Source organism: Ictidomys tridecemlineatus, chromosome 4, assembly GCF_052094955.1.
Source record: "Ictidomys tridecemlineatus isolate mIctTri1 chromosome 4, mIctTri1.hap1, whole genome shotgun sequence".
Classification (NCBI taxonomy): domain Eukaryota; kingdom Metazoa; phylum Chordata; class Mammalia; order Rodentia; family Sciuridae; genus Ictidomys; species Ictidomys tridecemlineatus.
The window spans coordinates 128363749-128385980 of NC_135480.1; the positions used below are offsets into that span (position 1 = coordinate 128363749).

General features: G+C 42.4%; 1 protein-coding gene across 6 annotated transcripts in view; it reads left to right on the plus strand.

Annotated features, from left to right (window-relative positions):
• Positions 1–3928: 3928 nt before the first annotated feature.
• LOC101974187 (solute carrier family 28 member 3) overlaps positions 3929–22232 on the plus strand; it is a 117618-nt gene continuing 99314 nt past the window's right edge. For 3 of the 6 annotated variants that reach the window (XR_013438023.1, XM_078047397.1, XM_078047402.1), the window contains exon 1: positions 3929–4049. Coding sequence is in view for 3 of the 6 variants with exons in the window: in XM_078047397.1 (XP_077903523.1) it covers positions 4028–4049 (22 nt within the window). In the remaining 3 variants the exon portion in view is untranslated. Of the gene's footprint in view, positions 4050–20183; positions 20254–21465; positions 21561–22232 lie in introns of those variants that run through there. The other 3 variants (XM_078047400.1, XM_078047401.1, XM_078047398.1) reach the window with 3 other exon arrangements.

Here is a 22232-nt window from a genome sequence, read left to right on the forward strand (position 1 = left end):
GCCTTTACAGGTTATTCAATTCTTAATCTTAAGATTATCTTATGTATGGAGAGAAATTATTATACCCATCTAATAAATGAGTAAACAGAGACCTGAAGAAGTGGTGTGGTCAAATCTCATTGCTGTGGTGTGGACTCAGAACCAGATCTACCTGAGTTCTAAAAGGAAAGTGACCACAACACTCGGAACAATAAGAGATCTTTATTGTGGTGGTGTCTGATTAACAAGGAAGGAAGAGAAAAAAGAGGGAGAGAGAAGAAAGAGAGAGCAAGAGAGGGAGGCCCTGCAGGAGAGAGTTTTATAGCCAAAATCTAATGGGGTCTCTGGGTCTGCAAGCTGCCTAGTTGGCATACAGTGATTGGATCATACAGTAGTTGCTAAGGGTGTCATCTTCAGCCTTCAGGCAGACAGGTCAGGGGTCAGATGTGTGCTTCCTTTGCACCAGACTGGTGGGGGTTGAATGTTCAGCCTTTAGTGGGCTTGAGTGTTCATTCTGAGGCAAAGAAGTCATAAGAAACCAGAGAGGTGAATGTCCAGTGTTCAGCCCACCCGGCAGCTTACATTTGTTGAGCCTGCTCTGCAACTAACATTTCTCCCTTTTTGTTTTTCTAAATGGCTTGGGGATGATGTAATTCAAACTGTCTACTTCCTGCTGAGAGGTGGTGGTGTGGGGCCTACCAGGGAGAGTAGGGGAATGTTCTGGGAAAGGCTTGGGAATACCAAAGCAGCTAGAAATAACACACACTGGCTATGGACAGTTATCTAGGAAAGGGAAAAGTCCATAAAGGTTCCTTGAAGCCATAGGTTGAGCAGTGGAGATCCTTGGTATCAGCCATTGGTCCTCTGGTAAGGACTCTAGGAAATATCAGAGGTGGCTTGGTTGAATCCAGTAATGTTAAGGGTGACAGCTTGATTGCAGCCAGTGGAAGGGCAATCACTTTGACCCATAAATTGAGAGTGGGTGGTGCCATCCTGGTGCTATATGGCTTGAATGTAGAAGTGCCATCTATGGGTTGGGAAAGAAGCTTGAGCGAGATTAATGATTAGTAAAAGAAGAAGAGGATTGGCAAGAAATTTTGTGATTGGTGGGTGGGGTGGAAGTCCAGAACTTGACATTTGGAACAGGTGCCTTTTTAAGGTGGGAGACATGGTACCAGGGATAGTGACCCAAAAGCTTGGATACTGTTGGGGTAGTAAGTATGGCTGTATGGGGTCCTGCCCAGTGAGGTTCCAACAATGAGGATGCAGTTCTTGAAGTAAGACTGAGTCACCCAGTTGAAGAGGGTCCAATTCAGCTTGTGGTTGCACTGGGATTTAGGCAATGAGTGGCGCAGGAAGGCACCAGGCTGCATGTTCCCTTAGGAGTTTGCGTAGAAGTGTGATAGGGCAAATAGGACACAAGGGGAGGAGGAGTGACTGGAAAGCTTTGGTTGGTTAAGAAAGTGCACCCATAGAGTTGCTCAAAGGGGCCTGAGGGAGCTCTAGGGGCTGCCCAAATTCCAGTGAGGGTCAATGGCAGGAGATTGGTCCAGGAGAGCCTGAGTTCAATAGCAAGTTTAGTGAGATGACCCTTGAGAATGCCGTTAGTTCTCTTAACCTTACCTGAGGATTGGACTCTGTAGGGGATGTGGAGCCTCCAAGTGATGTTGAGGCCTTTGGAGACTAATTGAACAACCTGAGAAGTGAAGGCTAGACCATCATCTGACTGGATGGAGGTAGAAAGTCCAAACCTGGGAATGATCCTCTCAACAAGGATGGAGGTGACAGTGTCAGCACTTTCCCTGGAGGTAGGGAAGGCTTCTATCCAACCTGAAAAAGTATCAATGAAAGTGAGTAGGTAGAGAAGTTTTTTGTGCCTAGGCATGTGAGTGAAGTTGATCTGCCAGTCTTCACCTGGCTGGTAGCTCCTCATCTGATGTGTGAGGAGTTTAGGTTTGATGCTTCCTTGTGGGGATACTGTACAGCAGACAGAACATGTGGAGTGGACCTGCTAGAGAGTAGTTCTCATTCCTGGGAAGTGAAAGAGGTGTTGTAAAAATTGGAAAAGGGGTCAGGGAGAGTTTTAGATGGGGGCAGAGTCTCTGGAGCTGGAGGAGTTGGTCATGAGTCATAGGTCTTCATCTTCGATATCAGGAATTGGTAGTCTTGAAGGAGTAATTGATTGACTGGTTGGTGAATTTGTGTATCTGATCTTGCAGGAACTTCTGTAGACAATTTAACAAACATTGTTCTATTAAGAGAAACATAAAGAGAACTAATAAGAGTCCTGCAAGGGGGAGGAGCCAAGGTCATACTTGAGTGAACATTCCCCATGGAGACTGTTGGCCTAGTTGCTGTCTCCTCTTTTCTAGCTTTTCTTGTCCCTCATTACCCCCACAAATGACTGTGTTTTGGTTTAACTATTTGGGGTAGGTGTTTCAGATCAAGCTGGTCAAAATTGACTTTGTTTCTATCTATTGTTAAGAGTCAGCTGAGTTCTCATAAGGGTCACTCATGGGGGACTTGAGAGCAGCTTCTTAGTTCTGCTCGTGCCATTTGCACTAGGATGGGTCCAGGACTTGCTTGACCATATTACAAATTTGCAAAATAACAGTTGTTGTTTAGCCACAGTTGTATAATCCTTAACTCCTTCAAGATTACTTGCTCAAAATCTTCCGTATATAACCAATTTACACAGACCTTCTTTATCACCTACTTAAACCCTCTTATTTACTTCATCACATAGACTCTCTTATCCAGAATCACTTTTTTCCCTTCTATTAAATCCATACCGAGAACCTTCTAATGAAGCCAGATTTAAAGTTAGGTAGTCAGTGTAGTTAGGTAAATCGGGTCTAACACTAAGTGAAATCTAAGATGGAGGCCATGCTGGGAATGACTCAGGGAAAAGGCAGGACAATTCATGGAATGTTAATGAAGTCCCAAAGAGGCCCTAGGCCAAAGTCCACCTGGAAGAAGTATTAATGAATAGCCCCCAGCAGATTTGAAGATAGCCCATCACAAAGAAGTGATAATGAAGTCCTTCCTGCTCAGACTACTTCTTTGGCCCACCTGTGTCCCACCCCTGGGGCTTTCCAACCTACATTCCATCACTGAAAGAACTATAAAAAGGGGAAACAACCGCACTTCCATGGATTCCACCTCCTGGGTCCCCTTCTTCCTCCGGGAGGTCTTTTCTTCTGTCCTTTAATAAATTTCTAATCTCTACTCTGACCTTGCCTCGGCATGCTTCTTTGATGTTATTCTTCAACATCTGGGAAGCAAGAACTCGTCACCAGTCAACAGCGGTAACACTAATTTCTCTTCTTCATCTGTTAACCCCTTTTTATTCACATTTTGAGACAATCCTTGTAAATTTCTGAATTTAGGCAAATTATTCCATTTTAAAAAGACATATTTTGTTATTTACAGTACACAGTTAATCACATCTGTTTACCATTTCATGGAAACCTAAACAGGTTTAAGTACATAGAATTATACTGTTGTAGGGATGGACAAGGCAAGGCACCACAGATAGCACTGAAGATGGGGAAACAGTTATATCTGGCTGCAGCCAGGCTCAGAGGTCACAGCTTCTGCTGCAATCAATCAATCAATCAATCTCCTGAACCCCAAGTTCAGGTAGTTTTGGAAATTTATACCCAGCATGTAAGAGGAGGGACTCAGAAGTTCATAGTCTGCAGAAGTTCACATAAAGGCAGTTCTTTTTTTTCCACTGTTCTGAGCAAGTTAACACTTTAAGGACACCTGAGAAGGAGAGAGCTTTTTCTTCTCTTTGTTTCCTCCCCTGCCAGCAGTTACCATGGAGCCCAACAGGTAACTTCGCTTATCTTAGGAATCCCCAGCTCAAGGCCAGAGGGCTTGTTTACATATTTTTGTGAAAAACTAGGGAGGAGGTGTCTAGCATCTGGATTACTGATTTTTCCAGGCAAGTGGCCAAGTAAAACCGAGCAACACAAAAAGAGGAAGTTTATCTACATTAAATTTTGTTATAGAGACTCTTTTGCTGATAGTCCTAAAATCAGCCATGGTGAAGATTTCTGGAGAAGGTCAGTTAAGACTTTTCTGTGGGCTTGGGGGTCGGGGGGAGACAGGAAGGTGGGGGTGAGAGCAGCTCAGGTAGACTTTAGAATTAGGAAGGAGATGTAAAAAAAATAATGGGAAAGGGGTTTGGGACTTTCCCTAGCAAGGAAAACTTGAGCAGTAGAATAGATAGAGCAGAAGGGAGGACGGGAGCGAATATCCCAAAAAACCTGTATTGACTTTAACTTCTTAGTAACCTGGTTTTCAGTGATGACAAAGCAACTTTAAAGGCTATTTTCACCAGATATAAGATAGGGGTCTGAGGGCCCTCCTCAGCTCATTTGAGCTTTGGGTTAGCCAGTAAGGGGGCCTGGTGGGACCAGGTGTGGTCACAGACAGGAGAAGACAGGAGTGAGTGGATGGAGGGATTCTTTAGTACCTGCTACCTCACACAAGGGGGCAACAGTTTGTGGAAGGACAATGGTGTAGGTTTTGATCTAGTAATTGGAGGGGAGAAAGCATGTTGTTGAGGCAGGGTGATGGTGGAGGGGCTGGGGCAGAAGGTTAAGGGTGACGACCTATTTAAGCCAGGCAATAGAGTGGAGGTTCATTAGCAGGGTCCAAAGTAGTGGATGAGTCCAGAGGAAGAGAAGGTTGGGGGTCAGTGGTTGGGGGGATTGGTTTGCAAGCTAGAAGAATTTGTAGAGGTTTTCAAGAGGTGCAGAGAGCAGGCTTGGATCAGAGCAAGAAGAAAGCTTGGATATAGGGGATGTTTATCCACTTTTTTGAATGCTCTGAGTAGTTGTAGAGACCCCTTAGAATGGAGGGATCCAGAGATCCAAAAGGGGGTCATTTGCTTTGGTTGTCTAGGGGATAATTAGGCCAATCCTGGGTGCTATATTTAATCAATTTGGGGGTTTGATGTCTGGTGTCAAGGAGAGAGTCTTGAGGTTGTCTAAGAGACGTTGTGAGGGAGAGTCAGCAGGCATAGAGGATGTATTGCCCATCTTGCAAACATTATATGGGGAGAGGAGGGAGCTGATTTATTGTCAAAAGGAGCATCCCTGCTAGAGCCAAAAATCAGGCACTGCCTAGTGGCAGGTTCGAGCTGCAGAGATTGGTCATCACTAAATCCTGATTGTTGAGGCTTCCATCGTGGACAGGGCCAGGGCCATGGGAGACCTTGACCAAGGCTTTTTGGGAATCCTCCTGGAGAGGCTGGAGACTCCCAGGGCTGGAGAAGGAAAATGGAAGGGGAGGGTAAGCATATCTCTAGCAGCCGAGTCTTAAAGGTGAAAAGACTTTATGAGGGTCACCTAGATCATGAAGGTCTAGTTGGGATGTGATTTTCCTCTCTGTTATGTGTTCTTGAAAGTCCTTTGAAGATGATGTATGAGGTCTATGCCAGGGAAGAGGGAAGGAAGGAATTTTGAACCCAAGAGTCAAATCTGCCCAAGGAGGGAGTCCATGAGGACCATCATGGCCTTGAAGGCTGTGATGGGGTGTTTTCCTCCCCAAAGGTGGGCGAAAAGGTCAAATCCTCCCGACACCACCATTGGGTTTAGGACTCCAGAAAGGGGAAACTCACCAATCGAAGGTCGGTGGTGGATGTAGTTCTGGAGGTCAAGAAAATGGGTTCAGGTCATCTGGTGACTGGCACGTCCGAAGGAAGAAGGACCCAAAAGTGGGTTTTCACCCTCTTCCTGGGTTTCAGTACTAGATGAAAGGAAAGTGACCAGGACACTTAGAGAGACCAAGAGATTTTTATTGCGGTGGTGTCTGATTAACAAGGAAGGAAGAGAAAAGAAAAACAAAGAGAGAGAGAAGAAAGAGAGAGCAAAAGAGGGTGGCCCGGCAGGAGAGAGTTTTTATAGCCAAAATTAATGGGGTCTTTTGGTCTTATTGGCGTACAGTGATTGGATCATACAGTAGTTGCTAAGGGTGTCATCTTCTGCCTTCAGGCAGACGGGTCAGGGGTCAGATGTGGGTTTCCTTTGCACCAAAGAGTTGGGCATCCAGTGTTCAGCCTTGAGTGGGGTTGAATGTTCAGCCTTGATGCAAACAAGCCATAAGGAACCAGATGGATGAGGGTCAAGTGTTTAGTCCACCCTTTAGCTAACATTTGTTCAGCCTGCTCCGCAACTAACAAGTCCTGAGCTCAGATGACCTGCGCACTGTACTACTGCCTATTATTTTTGCAATTGAGACATAACATTTATATACTCCACAAGTTTTCACATGTCACCACCACCTAGATCAAGGACAGGACATGCCATTGCTCCAGAAGTCCCCTGGGGCTTCCTCGCAGGTACACCCTCTCCTGTCTCCTGGACTTTTTTTTCACCCTTCAGGAGACTGCAAGGTACTTAACCAGGCATAAGTAAAATCGCCTGTAATGATCACTTGCTCAAGGAACCCACACAGGGATGCCTCCATCGGATCTCGTGGTCACAATGAGGGACATATCTGACTGATCAAGTAACAAATGTTAGCTGGGTGCTGTGACCCATGTCTGTAATCCCAGCAACTCCAGAGGCTGAGGCAGAGGATTGCAAGTTGTAGGCCAGCCTGGGCAACTTAGTGAGACTCTGTCTCAAAAAATGAAAAGAGCTGGGAATGTAGTTCAGTGGTACAGTGCCCCTGGGTTCAATCCTCACTATCCAATAAAAGTAACAAACATTTATTTCCCAGTGCTAGGTACTGTGCCAGTGCCAAGTAAGCAGCAATGGCAAAGCCAGCTTTCAAGTCACTGAGAGTTCAAAGATGAGTTGATATTAGACAACTACACGGATGTATAAGGGGTACATCATTAGTAAGCAGCATGTGACAGAGTAGAAGATGTTTTGAAAGATACTGGAGGAAAGGTCAAGGATGCTGTTCCTGGGGAAGTGACAAATGCTGAGGCTAGAAAGGACAGTGGTCAGCATTTTCCAAGGGCAAGAGGAAAAGTCCTTGGGCAGAAATCGTGAAAATGCAAAGGCCCTTAACCAAGCACAGTGACATATGCCTATAGTCCAGTGACTCTGGAGGCCGAGGTAGGAGGATCACAGTTTGAGGCCAAGCTCAGAAAGTTAGCATGGCTCTAAGCAATGTTGCAAGAACGTATGTAAATAAAAAATAAAATAAAAAGCGCTGGGGATGTGGCTCAGTGGTAAAGCAACCATGGGTCCAATTCCTGGTATGAAAGAGAGGGGGGGGGGAAGGGAGGGAAAGGAAGGGGGAGAGAGAGAAAGAAAGGAAGGAAGGAAGAAAGGAAGGAAGGAAGGAAGGAAGGAAGGAAGGAAGGAAGGAAGGAAGAAAGAAAGAAAGAAAGAAAGAAAGAAAGAAAGAAAGAAAGAAAGAAAGAAAGAAAGAAAGAAAGAAAGAAAGAAAGAAAGAGCAAAGGGCCTAAGGAGAAGAGACTGAGAAAGGAGCTCACTTAGTATGAGGCTGAACTTCCTTAAAAGCAAGGAAAGCTTTGAAGGGCCTTACCGGGAATTGGGATTGGTGACACGTCCTAGGAATCCCCAGAAAAATCAAGGGGGAAATTAGGGAATGTGGGGGGCAACATGTGGGGCAAGGTCAGCAAAATGTCACTGAGACCTGCTTTGTAAGCAAATTCAGGTTACATATGTGGCTCACAATCATAGGTTTTATTTACAGATACCACTCTGTGGACAGAGACCAAAGAAAAAAAATTTGTTGTTAGGGTTGTTTTTTTTTTTTTTCTTTTTCTCATACAGGCAATTTATAGGCGATTGAAACCTGGGGTGTTTAACCCTAAGCCACATCCCCAGGCATTTTTTGTTTTGGTTTTTCTTTAATTTTGAGGCAGGGTCTTACTAAAATGCTGAGGCTGGCCTCAAATTTGTGATCCTCCTGCCTCAGCTTCCTGAGTACTTGGGATTACAGATGTGCATCAGCACACCAGCCCTATTGGAGATTATTTTTGTGAATGATTTCTCAAAGCACATCTAAGAAAGTGTCCACATATCCTCATAATGATATTTACCACCATATTATTTAGCTTACAATGCTATTGCTGGTTAATATTTAACCACTGGGTCTCTCCAAACAAGTCCATATGTGCTGTACACATACACACACATATACCTAAGATTATTGTGAACTTTCTAATATAAAGATTTAGAGCACTCAATTTATATAAAACAATAAAATGAAGTATACAAAGTCTTCACTGTACTTTCCATGTGGTCAACTGACTCATTTACTGACTTTTTCCAAGACCTTCTCCACAGCCAATCTGTGGTTTCAATTCTACCCTGTGGTTTCAATTCTACCCTGTGGTAAACAGTATTTATAGTCTAGTTCATGAGATTCCTAAAAAAATAGCAACCCATCTAGGAGAATCTGGAATCTGTAAAAAGCAGTTCTCAATTGTATTCTGCTATAAAACCCATGTGATCCTGTAATCTGTACATGTGGAAAAATAAGAATTCATACTCATTTGAATCAAATGTATGATATGTCAAGATCATTGTAATGTTTTGAGCAACTAATAAAAAAAATTTTTTAAAAAAAGCAGTTCTCAAAAGCCCTCAGACCTGGCTCCAGGTAACTCTGTTGGTGGCAGAGAGGGAAGCAGGGTTGGGAGAAGTAGCAAGAATTAGAGTGGGCTCTGGAATGCAGGGATATCAAAGTGGAGCTCTCAGACTAGAGTTCTCAAGTGCCCAAATGAAGGGATCCTCAGAGCCAGAGCAGGGGAGAGAGGGGAGAAATAGGAGAATGGGAAGAGGAGGAGGAGAAGGAGGAAGGAAGGGAGGGAGGGAGGGAGGGAGGGAGGAAAGAATTCAGCCACTCTCCCCATACAATAGGGATAATCACTTTGCATGGGATTGTAGAAGGGATTAAATGAGGGTTCCATGTATATCATATAACATTAAATATATTTAATATTATAAATGCTTTCCCTATCCCAAAGAAAAATGGCTTTGCTCTAAGGGCATTTAGGGAATCACCTAAGAATTTTAAGGAGGAGTAATGATATTAGTTTTGTTTACGAAAAATCATTGATTGGAGGGGAGGACTTATCTTTTGTGTGTTTGTGTGTGTGTGTGTGTGTGTGTATCTGTCTGTCTGTCTGTCTGTGCTGGGGATTGAACCCAAAGCCTTACACCACTGAACTACACACCCAGGCCCCTAGAAAAATATTCTTTTCAGCCATGTGGAGGTTGAGGAAGGGAGGGGAAGAGAGCAGACTTGAGGCCCAGGGAAGAGGTAGTCATGGTCAAGGTGAGAGATAATGAGATCAGGGTAGTGAAATGGAAAATGGCATGCACACTTGAGAAGAAATTAGGAGGGAGTTTGAACAGGCTTGAAGGACTCTGAGTTAGCCTTGATGCTTGCCTTTACTTCTCAGCCCCCCTCTGCTGCTACAGTGGGTACCTCTCCCTACCACATGTACCTGCTCTCTAGCCCCCAACTCAGGCTGCTCCCTGATGGGTTCCCGGGTTCTTGAACTGACAGGATAGGCTCTAAGTTCCTCCACTTCCAGCACTAACCCAGTATCTACAGAACAGCCAGAATGTTACTTATAAATCACAAATCAAATCACATCCACTCCACCTTAAAATCATCTAGTAGCTTCCTATCACATTGAATGAAATAAAGTGCTTTAACCTGGCTTTCCCAGTTTTCTCTTGCTGCATTACTAATTTCCCCTCCTGCCCTGCTCCAGTCTTTCAGTTTTTCAGCACTCAGCTCAGGCCCACTCTAGAGAGTCTGCCTGTATCTAAAATGTCCTGAATCTGCTCTACCTCTTATCCCCACCCGCCTCACTCCATCCTTCTTCCTTCCCCTGCCCCCTCCATATTTGCAAATGTGGAAAACAATCATGCACTATCTTGAAAAGTTGAACTACATTAATTTCTTTTCTAAATATATACCCTAAGAATTCTTGTACCTGTTCTCCAAAAATTTATTTCTTTGGGGGTTTGAGGTGTTTTTGTTTTGTTTTGTTTTGTTTGTGGTACTGGGGACTGAACTCAGGGATGCTTTACCATTTAGCTACATCCCCAGCCCTTTTGATTTTTTTATTTTGAGACAGATTCTCACTAAGTAGGACTGGCCTCAAACTTGTGATCTTCCTGCCTCACAAAGGAAGGGACTACAGGCACATGCTATTCACTCAGTCAAAAACACTCAAAGAAGTTCTTAGCAGCATTGTTCCTGGTATAAAGTACCGAACCCATTCAAAAGTCCATCAACAGAAGGCTGCAAACTAACGTGGTAAATGGATACAATTGAATAACAGGGAGCATAAAAATAACTGGATGATAGCTACAAGCCTCAACATGGAAAAATTGGATCTAGGAAGTGATGTTGAGGAGAAAAAAAAAAAGTAACGAGTTTCAGATGAATACAGGCAGTTATGATACCATTCCTACAAACTTCAAATACAAGCAAAACAAAGAATGTATACATACATATATATCAAATCTATAAAGGAAAGCAGAGATAATTTCCTGGCTAATTTAAGACAAGGATTCTATTAAGGTTGGCACCATAATACCTGCAGGCAGCTACTTACAACTGCTGGTGCACACATGGAGTAAATGCCATGGAGAGCTCTCCCAGCCTTTCACTGATCTTGAAGATCAAAGAGCCAGGAATGGTGGTGCATCCCTGAAATCCCAGTGACTCAGGAGGCTGAGGCGGGAGGATCACAAGTTCAAGGTCGGCCTTAGCAACTTAGTAAGACCTTCTCTGAAAATTAAAAATAATAAAAGGCTGGGTATATAGCTCAGTGGTAAAGCACCCCTAGGTTCAATCCCCAGTGCAAGAAGAAGGAAGGGAAGGAAGGAAGGACAAAGGAAGGAAGGAAGCCCCTCCCAGATCCAGTTTCACTAAACAATACTGGGCATTACTGGATTAACAAAGTCTGTCATCTCCAGGCAACCGAATTGCAGCACCTTGCCAGTATTAGTAGCATTTTAATCTATAAATTGGGACTGTATTTCAACACAACTTCATAGGGAAGGACTCTTGAATCAGATGTTAGAGAACCCCTTCCCAAGGGAACCCACCCCCCGCCATGCCCCATAGATGTGTCTCCTTCTTCATTGCTTTGTGACTTAGCTTTAGAACCAAGATGAACGGAGTTTTGGGGCAATCTTTTGCTTTCCTTTATTTCTTTCACATTTTTTATTAAAATATCCTTTGTTGGAGGGTGTGAATAACTTGGAAATTCAAAGTAGCACCCTGAGTACCATTCACTCTACCCCATAGTTACTGTGCCCCTCCTATGCATAGGAGGCTATTCCAGGAACTGTAGAGAGCTTAAAGACAAAATAACATTGCCCTGTTTTCTCAAGAAGTTCATCACCCCGTGGAAATATCAGAAGTATAAACAAATAACAATGGTACAAGACACAATATGACCAAAACCATTCATGAAGGGGTTAGGAGCTTGGCTTATTGCCATTAGTAATCTGGGCTTCACTTTTCTCATCTGAAAAATGGACTAAGAGCCATATTTGTACCATACCATTAATAAGAATAAATGAAACACTTACAACAGTAGTCTGTGGGGCCTGGTAGATCATAGGCTCTTACTAAGTGAACCATTTGTGTGAATACAAAGTATTATGGAATATACTAAAGGGATCAATTCAGTATATCCTGTACCTTAAGGACAAATAAGTTTTACAAAACTTCAGACAGGTAAAGGCAATAATTTGAAGACAGCACAGAGGTGAGTTAAGAGAAGGCCAATTGCCAGGTACAATGGGGCACACCTGTAGTCCAAGCTACTTGAGAGGCAAGACCATCACTTCAGCTCAAGACCAGCCTAGTCAACAGACTGAGAATCGGTCTCAGAGGGTGGAAGGGTGGGGAGTGGATTCCAAAGCTCTTGAAAATTATTTGCCTTTTTGCTGCAACAGCAGTAAATAATCAGGGAGAATGTGCTTAGGAATTCAAGTCTGACTCCATAGATAAGGCATTAATTTCTGGATCAGCCAGAGAGCTCAACCACTGGTCTCTTCTGATTAAGGTTGAGAATTCTCTTTTCCCAATGTCATCTTTTCCCTTTGACATTTTATCCTTTGTTTTTTAAATCAGAGCAGTCTCTAGGGCTCCACCTTCCTAGCCACATGATACCAACCAGGCTCCAATTAGAGACCATTTTGCATGTTTACATTTTAGTCCAATAAATACTAACACTTTCTTGAAGTATGACATAATAAATAAATCTCTGCCACCTTGTTTTTCCAGCCACATAAATTCTATTTTGCTTCCTCATTGAGTGACAGAGGTTAAGAAAATATAATAAAATTATACCTTAGTTATACTGTCAGAATGAAGTTTTCCTACAGCATTTATCAGGCCTACAGGAGTGGATGAAAACAAATATGGGAAAGCCACATTTATAAACATGCATAAAATTTATTATTCATAAGAAACAGATGTACTGTAATAAATTGAAATAAATTCTTTTCTGAAAAGGATAAGCTCTAACTGGAACCCACCAGGAATACCAAGTTGAAAGCTGAGGGTGACATGGATCAAAATAAAGATAAATGAGGGCTACTAGGGGACAATAAAGATCTGACATCACCTTTAACAAGGCCTGACAGGGCCAGTATTTAGAATTGATTAGGTTTGCTTAAGCTAATCAAAAGCAGAAGGTGGCCCTAGAAGTACATCTACTGAGAAGAAATGGGTTCAGTTAGTTTTCCACAACCTCAGAGCAACATTTTAAAAATGTACATCAAGGTGCAGCTCAGTGGTAGAGCCCTTGCCTAGCATGTGCAAGGCCCTGCGTTCTGTTCCATCCCAGCACAGCAAAAACAAAACAAAATGAAAGTGCAATCATGCCACACCCTGCAGGGCCCTCCACAGTCTTGACCTCCTCCTCTGCCTGCTCCCTGAAGCTCCTCCTCCCTGACCAACCTGCAGCTCTTCCTACACCTTCCTGCTCCTGCCTTAGGGCGTTTTTAATAGCTTTTCCCAGTGACTTCTCAACCATAGATGTAGTCAGGCCTTCTATTTCCCTGGGTTTCATGTGTAAAGATTTGATCACACAGATCAAAAATATTAGAAAAACTAAATTAATTAATTTTAAAAAGAATGTATTAGATACCGGTGCAGTGGCGCACACCTGAAATCTCAGTGATTCTGGAGGCTGAGGCAGGAGGATCACGAGTTCAAAGCCAGCTTCAGCAATCAATGGCCAGGCACTAAGCAACTCAGTGAGGCCCTGTCTCTATATAAAATACAAAAAAGGGCTGAGGATGTGGCCCAGTGGTTGAGTGGCCCTGAGTTCAATCACTAGTAACCGCCCCCCCCCAAAAAAAAAGAAGAAGAAAAAAGAAAATATTAGAAAAAAATTGCATCTGACCAAACATGTATAAACTTTCTTGTCATTATCCCTAGACAGGACAATATCACAACTACTTCTGTGACATTTTTACATTGTATGAGATATTGTACATAATTGGGACAGGATTTAAAGCATAAGAGAGGATGTGCATAGGTTTTATGCAAAAACTATGAGATTTTATGTGAGGGACTTGAGCATCTCAGGTTCTGGTATCTACAGTGGGTCCTGAAACCAATCCCCACCCATCTAGGATACCAAGAGACGATTGTACCCAGGGGGGCCACCCTAGAGACACAGATCCCAGGCACCCTGTCCCTAGCTTCCCAACTACCCACATCTTCTACCGAATTTTTCTTTTTTTTTCATAAGCACTAACCCACAGTCTAACATAATACCATGAACCTATTTGTTATATCTGTTGCTTGATTTCCATCTTTAAAATTATCTTTAAAATCTATAAAATTACTTTTGTAATTTTTAAATTTTAATATTGAAATGGTAATTTTAAAAATCTATGAAAAAAGTAATTTGTAAAGTCAAAGACAAACTTTGATCTGTACCAAAAAAAGTTGATTTCTACAATTTATTTTAAAATAGTGGTAGAATGGATACCCAGACCACCCATTCTGATTCAAAATGACTAAGGGAGGCCCAGACTAGTTTTTTCTCTGTCAACAATGATTTGAATGATTCTGGTGAGAACTATTATTTATATAGGCCATCAAAGCTGGGAAAGAGCAGTGAAGAAGGAAGAAAACCAGGAGAGTGATGAGTCAAAGACAGGTTTCCAGAAAGTGGACTAGAGCTGAGAGATAAGCAGTGAGAAGTAGCCACTGGGCTTTGCAAAACAGAGGCCTGAGGGTCTTTATTAACAAGAGCAGCTTGAGAGAAGTAGGAAAGTCTGAGCTGGTTTGCATGGGGTGAGGCAGAGAGTAAGAAGACACAAGAGTAGCACCAACCTTTTTTTTTTTTTAGTCAAACTATTAAAGGAGCGGGGAACAACAGTGAAATAGAGACATGACATGGGACATGAGGTAGTGTGCAGGCAAGGGAGAATCTGAGATTTTGTTTATAATTTTATTTAGAGAACTGACTTCTGTTTAGAGGACTCATGGGTCACTGACTCAGTAACAGAAAAGCCACAGGAGGACAGAGCCTTTGTTTTGTTTACAGGAAGGTGGTTCAGATATAGGACTCAGCTAGATCCAAACCCAGGCTCCATCCATTTCCTCTCATGCCTCAATTCTATGTCTCGGGAGTAACAATAATGTATATATAGTGGGGCTATTGCAAGGATTAAATCCAGGAATACTGAATGCCTGGCAGAGATAAGAATCCCCGATCCTAGAACTCCTTGCTTGGTGTATTATTTGAGTTCAAAAAGAATATTAACTAAATGACTGAAAGAACACTGAGAATGATCCAGTAGAGAAGAATCTAAATAGACCACATACATATTTAACCCCAAGAGGAATTGTAGATAATGCAGTGCTCTGCTCCCTCCCAAGGACATTTTCTTATCTTAAATTCTCTCCTGGTCCTCTCTTGCCTGAAGGCTGGAGTGTTCTCTGTGTCCTTTGAGCTTCTCCACCTCTGCTCCAACTACCTAATGCCACAATGTCCCAGAGATTCCTCCTGGAGCCCTTGTGCTTCCTATCTATACACTAGTTGATTTCATAATGTTCTGTAGCTTTAAGTACCACTAAGGGGCTCCATGGACTTGAATGTATCCTATTTTCATTAATCTCCAGCTGAAATTTAGTATTTCATTCATGAATAAAGTAGTATTGTAATCCCTGTGGCTTTTCACCAAAAGAAATCACAGACATTTTCATATTACATTACAGTTGTCTCAGATTTCTAAAATAATTTTTAATTTTGTTACTATTTTGTTGTTAATTTTTTGTTATGATCAATGGACCTTTTTTAAAAATTTTTTAATATTTTATTTTTAGTTTTCGGCAGACACAACATCTTTGTTTGTATGTGGTGCTGAGGATCGAACGCGGGCCACACGCATGCCAGGCGAGCACACTACCACTTGAGCCACATCCCCAGCCCAAATTTTGTTATTATTTTGAAATTAAGGTAGTTCTTAGGATCACTAGTCTGTTATTTAATATAATCAATACAGGAGCATATTATATTGTTGTATCACAATTTTTAAATGCCTAATTATATTTTAATATAGTTTTCCTTAATAATCTGTGTGTGTGTGTGTGTGTGTGTGTTTCTAGTGAAACCAAGATTTCTCTGCTTCTGCTGGAGCTGGTGGTGTCTGCATAAGCAGCAGACCGCTACAGCCTCAAAATGTATTGCAGCCCTTAAAAGTGAGCTATGCTGGGCTGGGGCTGGGACTCGGGCTCAGTAGTAGAGCACTAGCCTAGCACATGTGAGGCACTGGGTTTGGTTCTCAGCACCACATATAAATAAATGAAATAAAGGTCCAATGACAACTAAAAAAATATATATTAAAAAAATACCCAGTAGACTATGTCCTCCATAGTCCAGTGTTGCAGCAGACACAGCAGCTCACAGCCAACATCTTTCCAGGTTCTTATCTCACAGATACCAAGAGAGAAATTCACAGAATGGAAGGCAAGAGTGAAAAAAAGTAGGATTTATTTAAGAATAAAAACAGATGTCTCACAAGGCAAGAAAGGACCTGATAGCAGGTTGTCCATCTGAGGATACTATTCCAGGGGTTTATATAGCACTGGGGTCAATGCTATGGGTCCAAATTTATGCTAATCAGGGTTGGAAATGTACCAGTGCTACTGGTCAGCCTTGCAGTCCCATTCAGGCCTGCTCCACTTCCATTTCTCCCAGCTTGTTGGGAAGCGGGAGGCTGAGATCACCTCATCATGAATACTTGGTGTTGCAGGCGGCAGTGCTGTGTGGACCAGGTACCCACACAGGCCCAGGCAGGAATGCCTAAGCACAACAGGTCAGTGCACCCTGGCTTGCCACAGCCCTGGCTAGCTGGGCCTCAGGCTCATGTTGGCATGGCGGGCTCTGCATGGCCCCTGCACATGTAGGCTTCACTACCTGTGCTTCAGCCCTCCCAAGCCACTGTTCTGCAGCTCCATGGCAGCACACTGCAGCTTCTCAGCAGGTATCAGTGGGCTGGCTATGTGGTTCAGTAGCTGGGAAATCATGTCACTGGAGATCAAATCCAATACCTTGCATGTGCTAGGGAAGTACTCTACCACTGAGCTACATCTCCAGCGCTCTCCTTATTGTCTGCCTTTGTTGCTATTATTTGGCTTATTGTTAATTATTTTGTTTTTAACTTGTTAATATTAAAGCTTTATAGCCTTAAAAAATAGAAGAAGAAGAAGAAGAAGAAGAAGAAGAAGAAGAAGAAGAAGAAGAAGTAGAAATAAGGACTGGGATGTAGCTCCAGGGTAAAGCATACTTGGGTTCAAGCTTCAGTACAAAAAAAAAAAAATCTCCCAATGGCTTCCCCATTAAGAGGATAACTCCCCCTTTTGCTTTATAGTCTGGCATTCTGAATTTGGGGGTTCTGCATCTAAACTTTCAACTCAGGACAAATCAAAAACGATTTGTGGGAGGCTGAGGATTGTAACTTTGACCCCAGCCTCTGCAATTTAGCCAGACCTTGTCTAAAACTAAGGAATAAAAGGCAAGGGATGTGGGGTTGAAGCTCAGTGGTAAAGTGCTTTCTTAGCATCATGAGGCCCTGGGTTCAATCCTATGTGAAACACACACACACACACACACACACACACACACACACACACACACGTTTAAATTGCACCTGTACCAAACATGTTGACGTTTTCTTGTCACTGTTCCACTAAACATCATAGGATAGCAACTATTTACATAACTTTACACTGTGTTATGTATTTAAATAACCAGAAGGTGATTTAAAGTATGGGAGTCTGTGCATAGAATATAAGCAAATACTGTACCATTTTATATAAGGGACTTGAACACCCAGGGATCTTAGTATATATGGTGGGAGGGCTCCTTAATATCCACACATACTGAGGGAAAAGTGCATTTTCTGCTGGTCTAGCCACAAACACCGGCAGTTTCCTTCCCACATCAAGATATTGACATGAAATTAATCTTTAAATTTTTTACAATTCCATACTTTAAAATGAGGTCCTATTAGCTCTTCTTAGGTTCTGTCCCCAGATTTATTCCTTGGCTTTCAGTTCTGTCCCCAAAACATTTTAATTAGGTACTCCTGTTGTAAATCTTGATTAATATTCATATGCACACCATCTCCAAATACACTCACAAATAGGATAATGGTACAAACACTGTTCTGAATCTTTTTTTCCGTACATACTTTGCAAAATTCTTTTCTATCAGTTCTTATAGATGTGCCTTACCCTTCTGTTATTATTTCATGATATGACTGTACCATAATTCACCATTTTCCCAAAAGCTGTTCAAATTTTTTATTACTATTAATGCTATAATGGACATTTCTCTATGTGTGAATTTAGGATTTGTGCATTTATATAAGATGAATTGTAATCCCAGCTACTCAGGAGGCTGAAGCAGGAGGAACACAAGTTGGAGGTCAGCCTGGGAAATTTAGCGAGACCCAGTCTCAAATTTGAAAAGAGAGTGTGGTTCCTAGGGATGGTAGAACGTTCCTGGGTTCAGTCCCCAGTACCTCAAAAACTTTTTAGTGCAGAAATAACTATTATTTATGAACTATTACTCATAAAATGCTCTAACCCCCGCCCATGAGAGGCAGAGGGGTTAAGGGCCCACTCTAAATTGAAGCCACAGGTCCTCTCCTCCCTCAACACAGGGCAAGCTGTGTGTCCTTGACCCCTAAACTAGGCCAAAAGATCTGAATGGTGTGGAGCTGACCAGTCCTTCTCACCCTCTGTGAAGCACTTGTGGGGTACTTGGTGCCTCCTGACCTTCACCTTTTCACACATAAGGCCGAATACCCCCAGGCCCACCGCTGCAGGACTGAGGGGCCCCTCTCAGTAGCCTGGAGCCAGGCTCCCTTACCTGCTCCCTCACTGGTGACTGATTCCAAGTATTAGTTTCTGGTTGTACAGAAAGTCCGCACCTTGGGCTGGGGATGTGGCTCAAGCGGGTAGCGCGCTCGCCTGGCATGCGTGCGGCCCGGGTTCGATCCTCAGCACCACATACCAACAAAGATGTTGTGTCCGCCGAGAACTAAAAAATAAATATTAAAAATTCTCTCTCTCTCTCTCTCTCTCTCTCTCTCTCTCTCTCTCCTCTCTCACTCTCTCTTTAAAAAAAAAAAAAAAAAAGAAAGTCCACACCTTGCCAAGGTTCAACTTGGGATGTTTTACTTTACAATGGTGGAAAAGCAATACCAAATCAGCAGAAAATGTACTTTTGATTTTGAAATCAGATTATTTCTCAAGCTAGAACCATGCAGTACCATCCTCTCAGGAGGCTGGGAAGGAGCAGAGAAGCCACATAATCAGAAGGGGAAACAACTCTCTCCTGTGTGCTGTGTTGCTAAGCAGGAAGTTTAGTAGGCAAGGTGTGATTTAAAAAAGCATTTCTACTTAGGGTGTTTTCAATTTATTTTGGCCTTATTTTAACCCCATCGTAAGTCAAAGAGCATCTGTTTCCACTACTTGTAACTGAGTGTATCCAGAGAAAACCATCATGCCCGTGGGTTAAACTTTGGATTTCAGAGTCTGTCTTCTTGGGCTCAATTTCTGCCTTTGCCACTTATTAGCCAAACAACTTGAGCCACTGTACTTGACACCCCTGAGTTTCATTTTCCTTTTCTGAAAGAGAGACAATAATAGTACCTGCCTCAGGGTGGTTGTGAGGATTAAATGAGGTATTATGTGAGTTTAAGAGAGAAAATGCTCTTCACAGTTAAAAGCCCACAGGGGTGGGGGACTCCATCTTGTCTGGTGGATTTGAATGAGGCTCTAACAAGAACTGGCAGGATAACTAATCCACCTGCACTCAGCTGCCTTGAATTTGAAGTGGGAATAAGGGATTCAGGCTTTTCTGAGGATTAAAGAGATAAGGGCATTTAGAATAATACCTGGTAGATAATAGCACAGAAGTGATTGTTATTATGCACTATTTTCTCCAGGTATCAGAAGAATATCAATACAAGGTAGATGCTCTGTTTACTCAAAGGCATAGTCAATAATTTTTAAAGAACTGTTTGAAGCTAGACATGGTGGCACATACCTGTAACCCCAGAGACTTGAAATGCTCAGACAGGAGGATCACAAGTTTTAGGCCAGTAAGCTCAGTAAGTCTGAGCAACTTAGTGAGACCTATCTCAAATTAAAAAATAAAAAGGGCTGGGATGTAGCTCAGTGGTAGAGCACCCCTGGATTCAATCCCCAGTGCTTAAAAAATGAAAAGGAAAAACAATTATTAGAAAACATTTTCTTACCAGTTAATTATTTTGTAGAACTATTTAAAAAAATGTATTCTAAACAACAAAAAGCAGTACTGCCTCACACTGGCAGAGAATTTACATAGTACCCTGCATAGTGCTAGGCTCTTTGCTTTCAAGGATTTCATAGATCATCAGAGGAAATAAAGAAAGTAGACAATTGCAATAAAGTGCATTTAGCTCAAGGTATACTACTACTTTGCTCTCTTTATCCTCACAGCCACAAATTAATCTCCGCATGTAAGAGGGGAATAAGAGACACAGATGAAATTAAATGGGATGAATCCCCTATGTGAGATTTTTTTGCTTTGTTTTGTTCTTTTGCAGTAGTAGGTATTGCACCCAGGGGTGCTCTACCACTGAACTACATCCCCAGACCTTTTTTACTTTTTTTTTTTTGAGAGAGAATTTTAATATTTATTTATTTATTTTTAGTTATCAGCGGGCATAACACCTTTGTTTGTATGTGGTGCTGAGGATCGAACCCGGGCCGCACTCATGCCAGGTGAGCACGCTACCGCTTGAGCCACATCCCCATCCCATTACTTTTTATTTTGAGACAGGGTCTTACTAGATTGCTGAGGCTGGCCTTGAACTTGAGATCCTGAGTCATTGGGATTACAGGCATGCACCACCATATGAGTTTTAGAGTTCTCCTATAACTGCTTTATTAACTTCACCTTAGAAAGATTTGAATGATCAAATTTTGGCATATGGACTTTCCTTTTGTTCCCTTCATTATTCTAGCTTGGGTTATCTATACAGAGAAGTCCACTGCCTGTTGTAAACCACATAAGGGCCTTAGAGCCTCACTACAATATAAATGGAAGCAGCATAATGGGGCATGAAGCTCAGGATGTGGACCTAGGTGGGTGCTCCTGGTAATTGGGCAGATCTTCAGAGCCTGGCCTGTGTCACCCAGGGAAGTCAGGACAGCAGGAGACTGTGCACCTGGTAGATTGCATGTGGACAATAAAGGGGAGACAAGCTGTGGGAGCACTGTTGCACACAGAGAAACAGCCTGTGCAAAGTACTGTGGGAAGTCTAACATGATATAGAGACCACGAGGTATTCCTTGTGACTGAACAAATCATGTGGGGAATTAAAAAGTAATGGGATGGGTTCAGTCTTTGTTTTTTTGTTTTGTTTTGTTTTGTTTTTTGTTTTTGTTTTTCCCCTGTGTGCAATAGTGAGCCACTGAAGATTACTGAGCAGGGGAAGGGCATGATCAAATGTCCATGTGTGAAATACCCCTTACGTAGTCATGGGAAGATAAACTGGAAGAGTAAGGGCTAGAGGGAAGAAGTTGAGAAAGGAACTATGGCAATGGTTCAGGTGACAAGAGGTAATAGAACTAGGAAGGCAGTGGAGGGATCTTCAGAAAGCCAGGAAAGGGGAGGTACAAACTGGAGACTAGTTGGGTGTAAGAAGTGAGAGTAAAGTAACAAGTGAGAGTCTCCCCAAGGTTCTGGCTTAGGAAGCAGGGTGAATGGCCCTGCAATGTGCAGCAGAAATAAAACAGGAATGGACCCTGCTTGTGGGGTCTGATTCCAGGTTCAGACTATCCAAGTGGAAGCATTCAATAAGGAGTGTGCAAATATGGGTGTAAGCATCTGCATCTGCATCTGCAGACTTGTCTCCTAGCATCTCTCCACTGGTTCTTCTGGGGTTACAGGTTCTTAAAAATGATCTTGAAAACTTAACATCTTGTCTCCAGAAAATCCTGGACAGAGAATTCCCTTCCTCTGAAAGCCCTTGGTGACAAAACGCTGGTAAAGGAAGAGGACAGCCCGGGGACATCACAGTCCCAGGGTGAGTAGAGGAAGGGGAGCCACACAGGCCATTTAAAAGGTGTGGGCAAAAAAAAAGGTGGCATATTTACACAATGGAATTTTACTCAGCATTTAAAAAGAACAAACCATGGCATTTGCAGGTAAATGGATGGCTTTGGAGAAGATAATGCTAAGTGAAGTCTGCCAATCCCCCCAAAAACAAATGTGAAATGTTTTCTCTAATATAAGGAGGCTGACTCATAGTGGGGTTGGGATCATGGAGCATGGGAGGAAGAGATGAATTCTAGATAGGGCAGAGGGGTGGGAGGGAAAGGGAAGGGGGCAGGGGATTAGCAAGGATGGTGGAATGTGATGGACATCATTATACAAACTACATGTATGAAGACTTGAACTGGGTGTCAACATACTTTATATGCAAACAGAAATATGAAAAATTATGGTATATATGTGTATTAAAATTGTAATACAGAAAAAGTACATGTATAAAGACATGAATTGGTGTGAACATACTTTATATACAGAGATATGAAAAATTGTACTCTATATGTGTAATAAGAATTGTAATGCATTCCACTGCTGTCGTGTATTTAGAAAAAATAAAATCAATAAAATATTTAAAAAATACAAGGTGTGGGCAGAACAAAATGCAGTGGCACACACCTGTAATCCCAGTGACTGAGAGGCTGAGGCA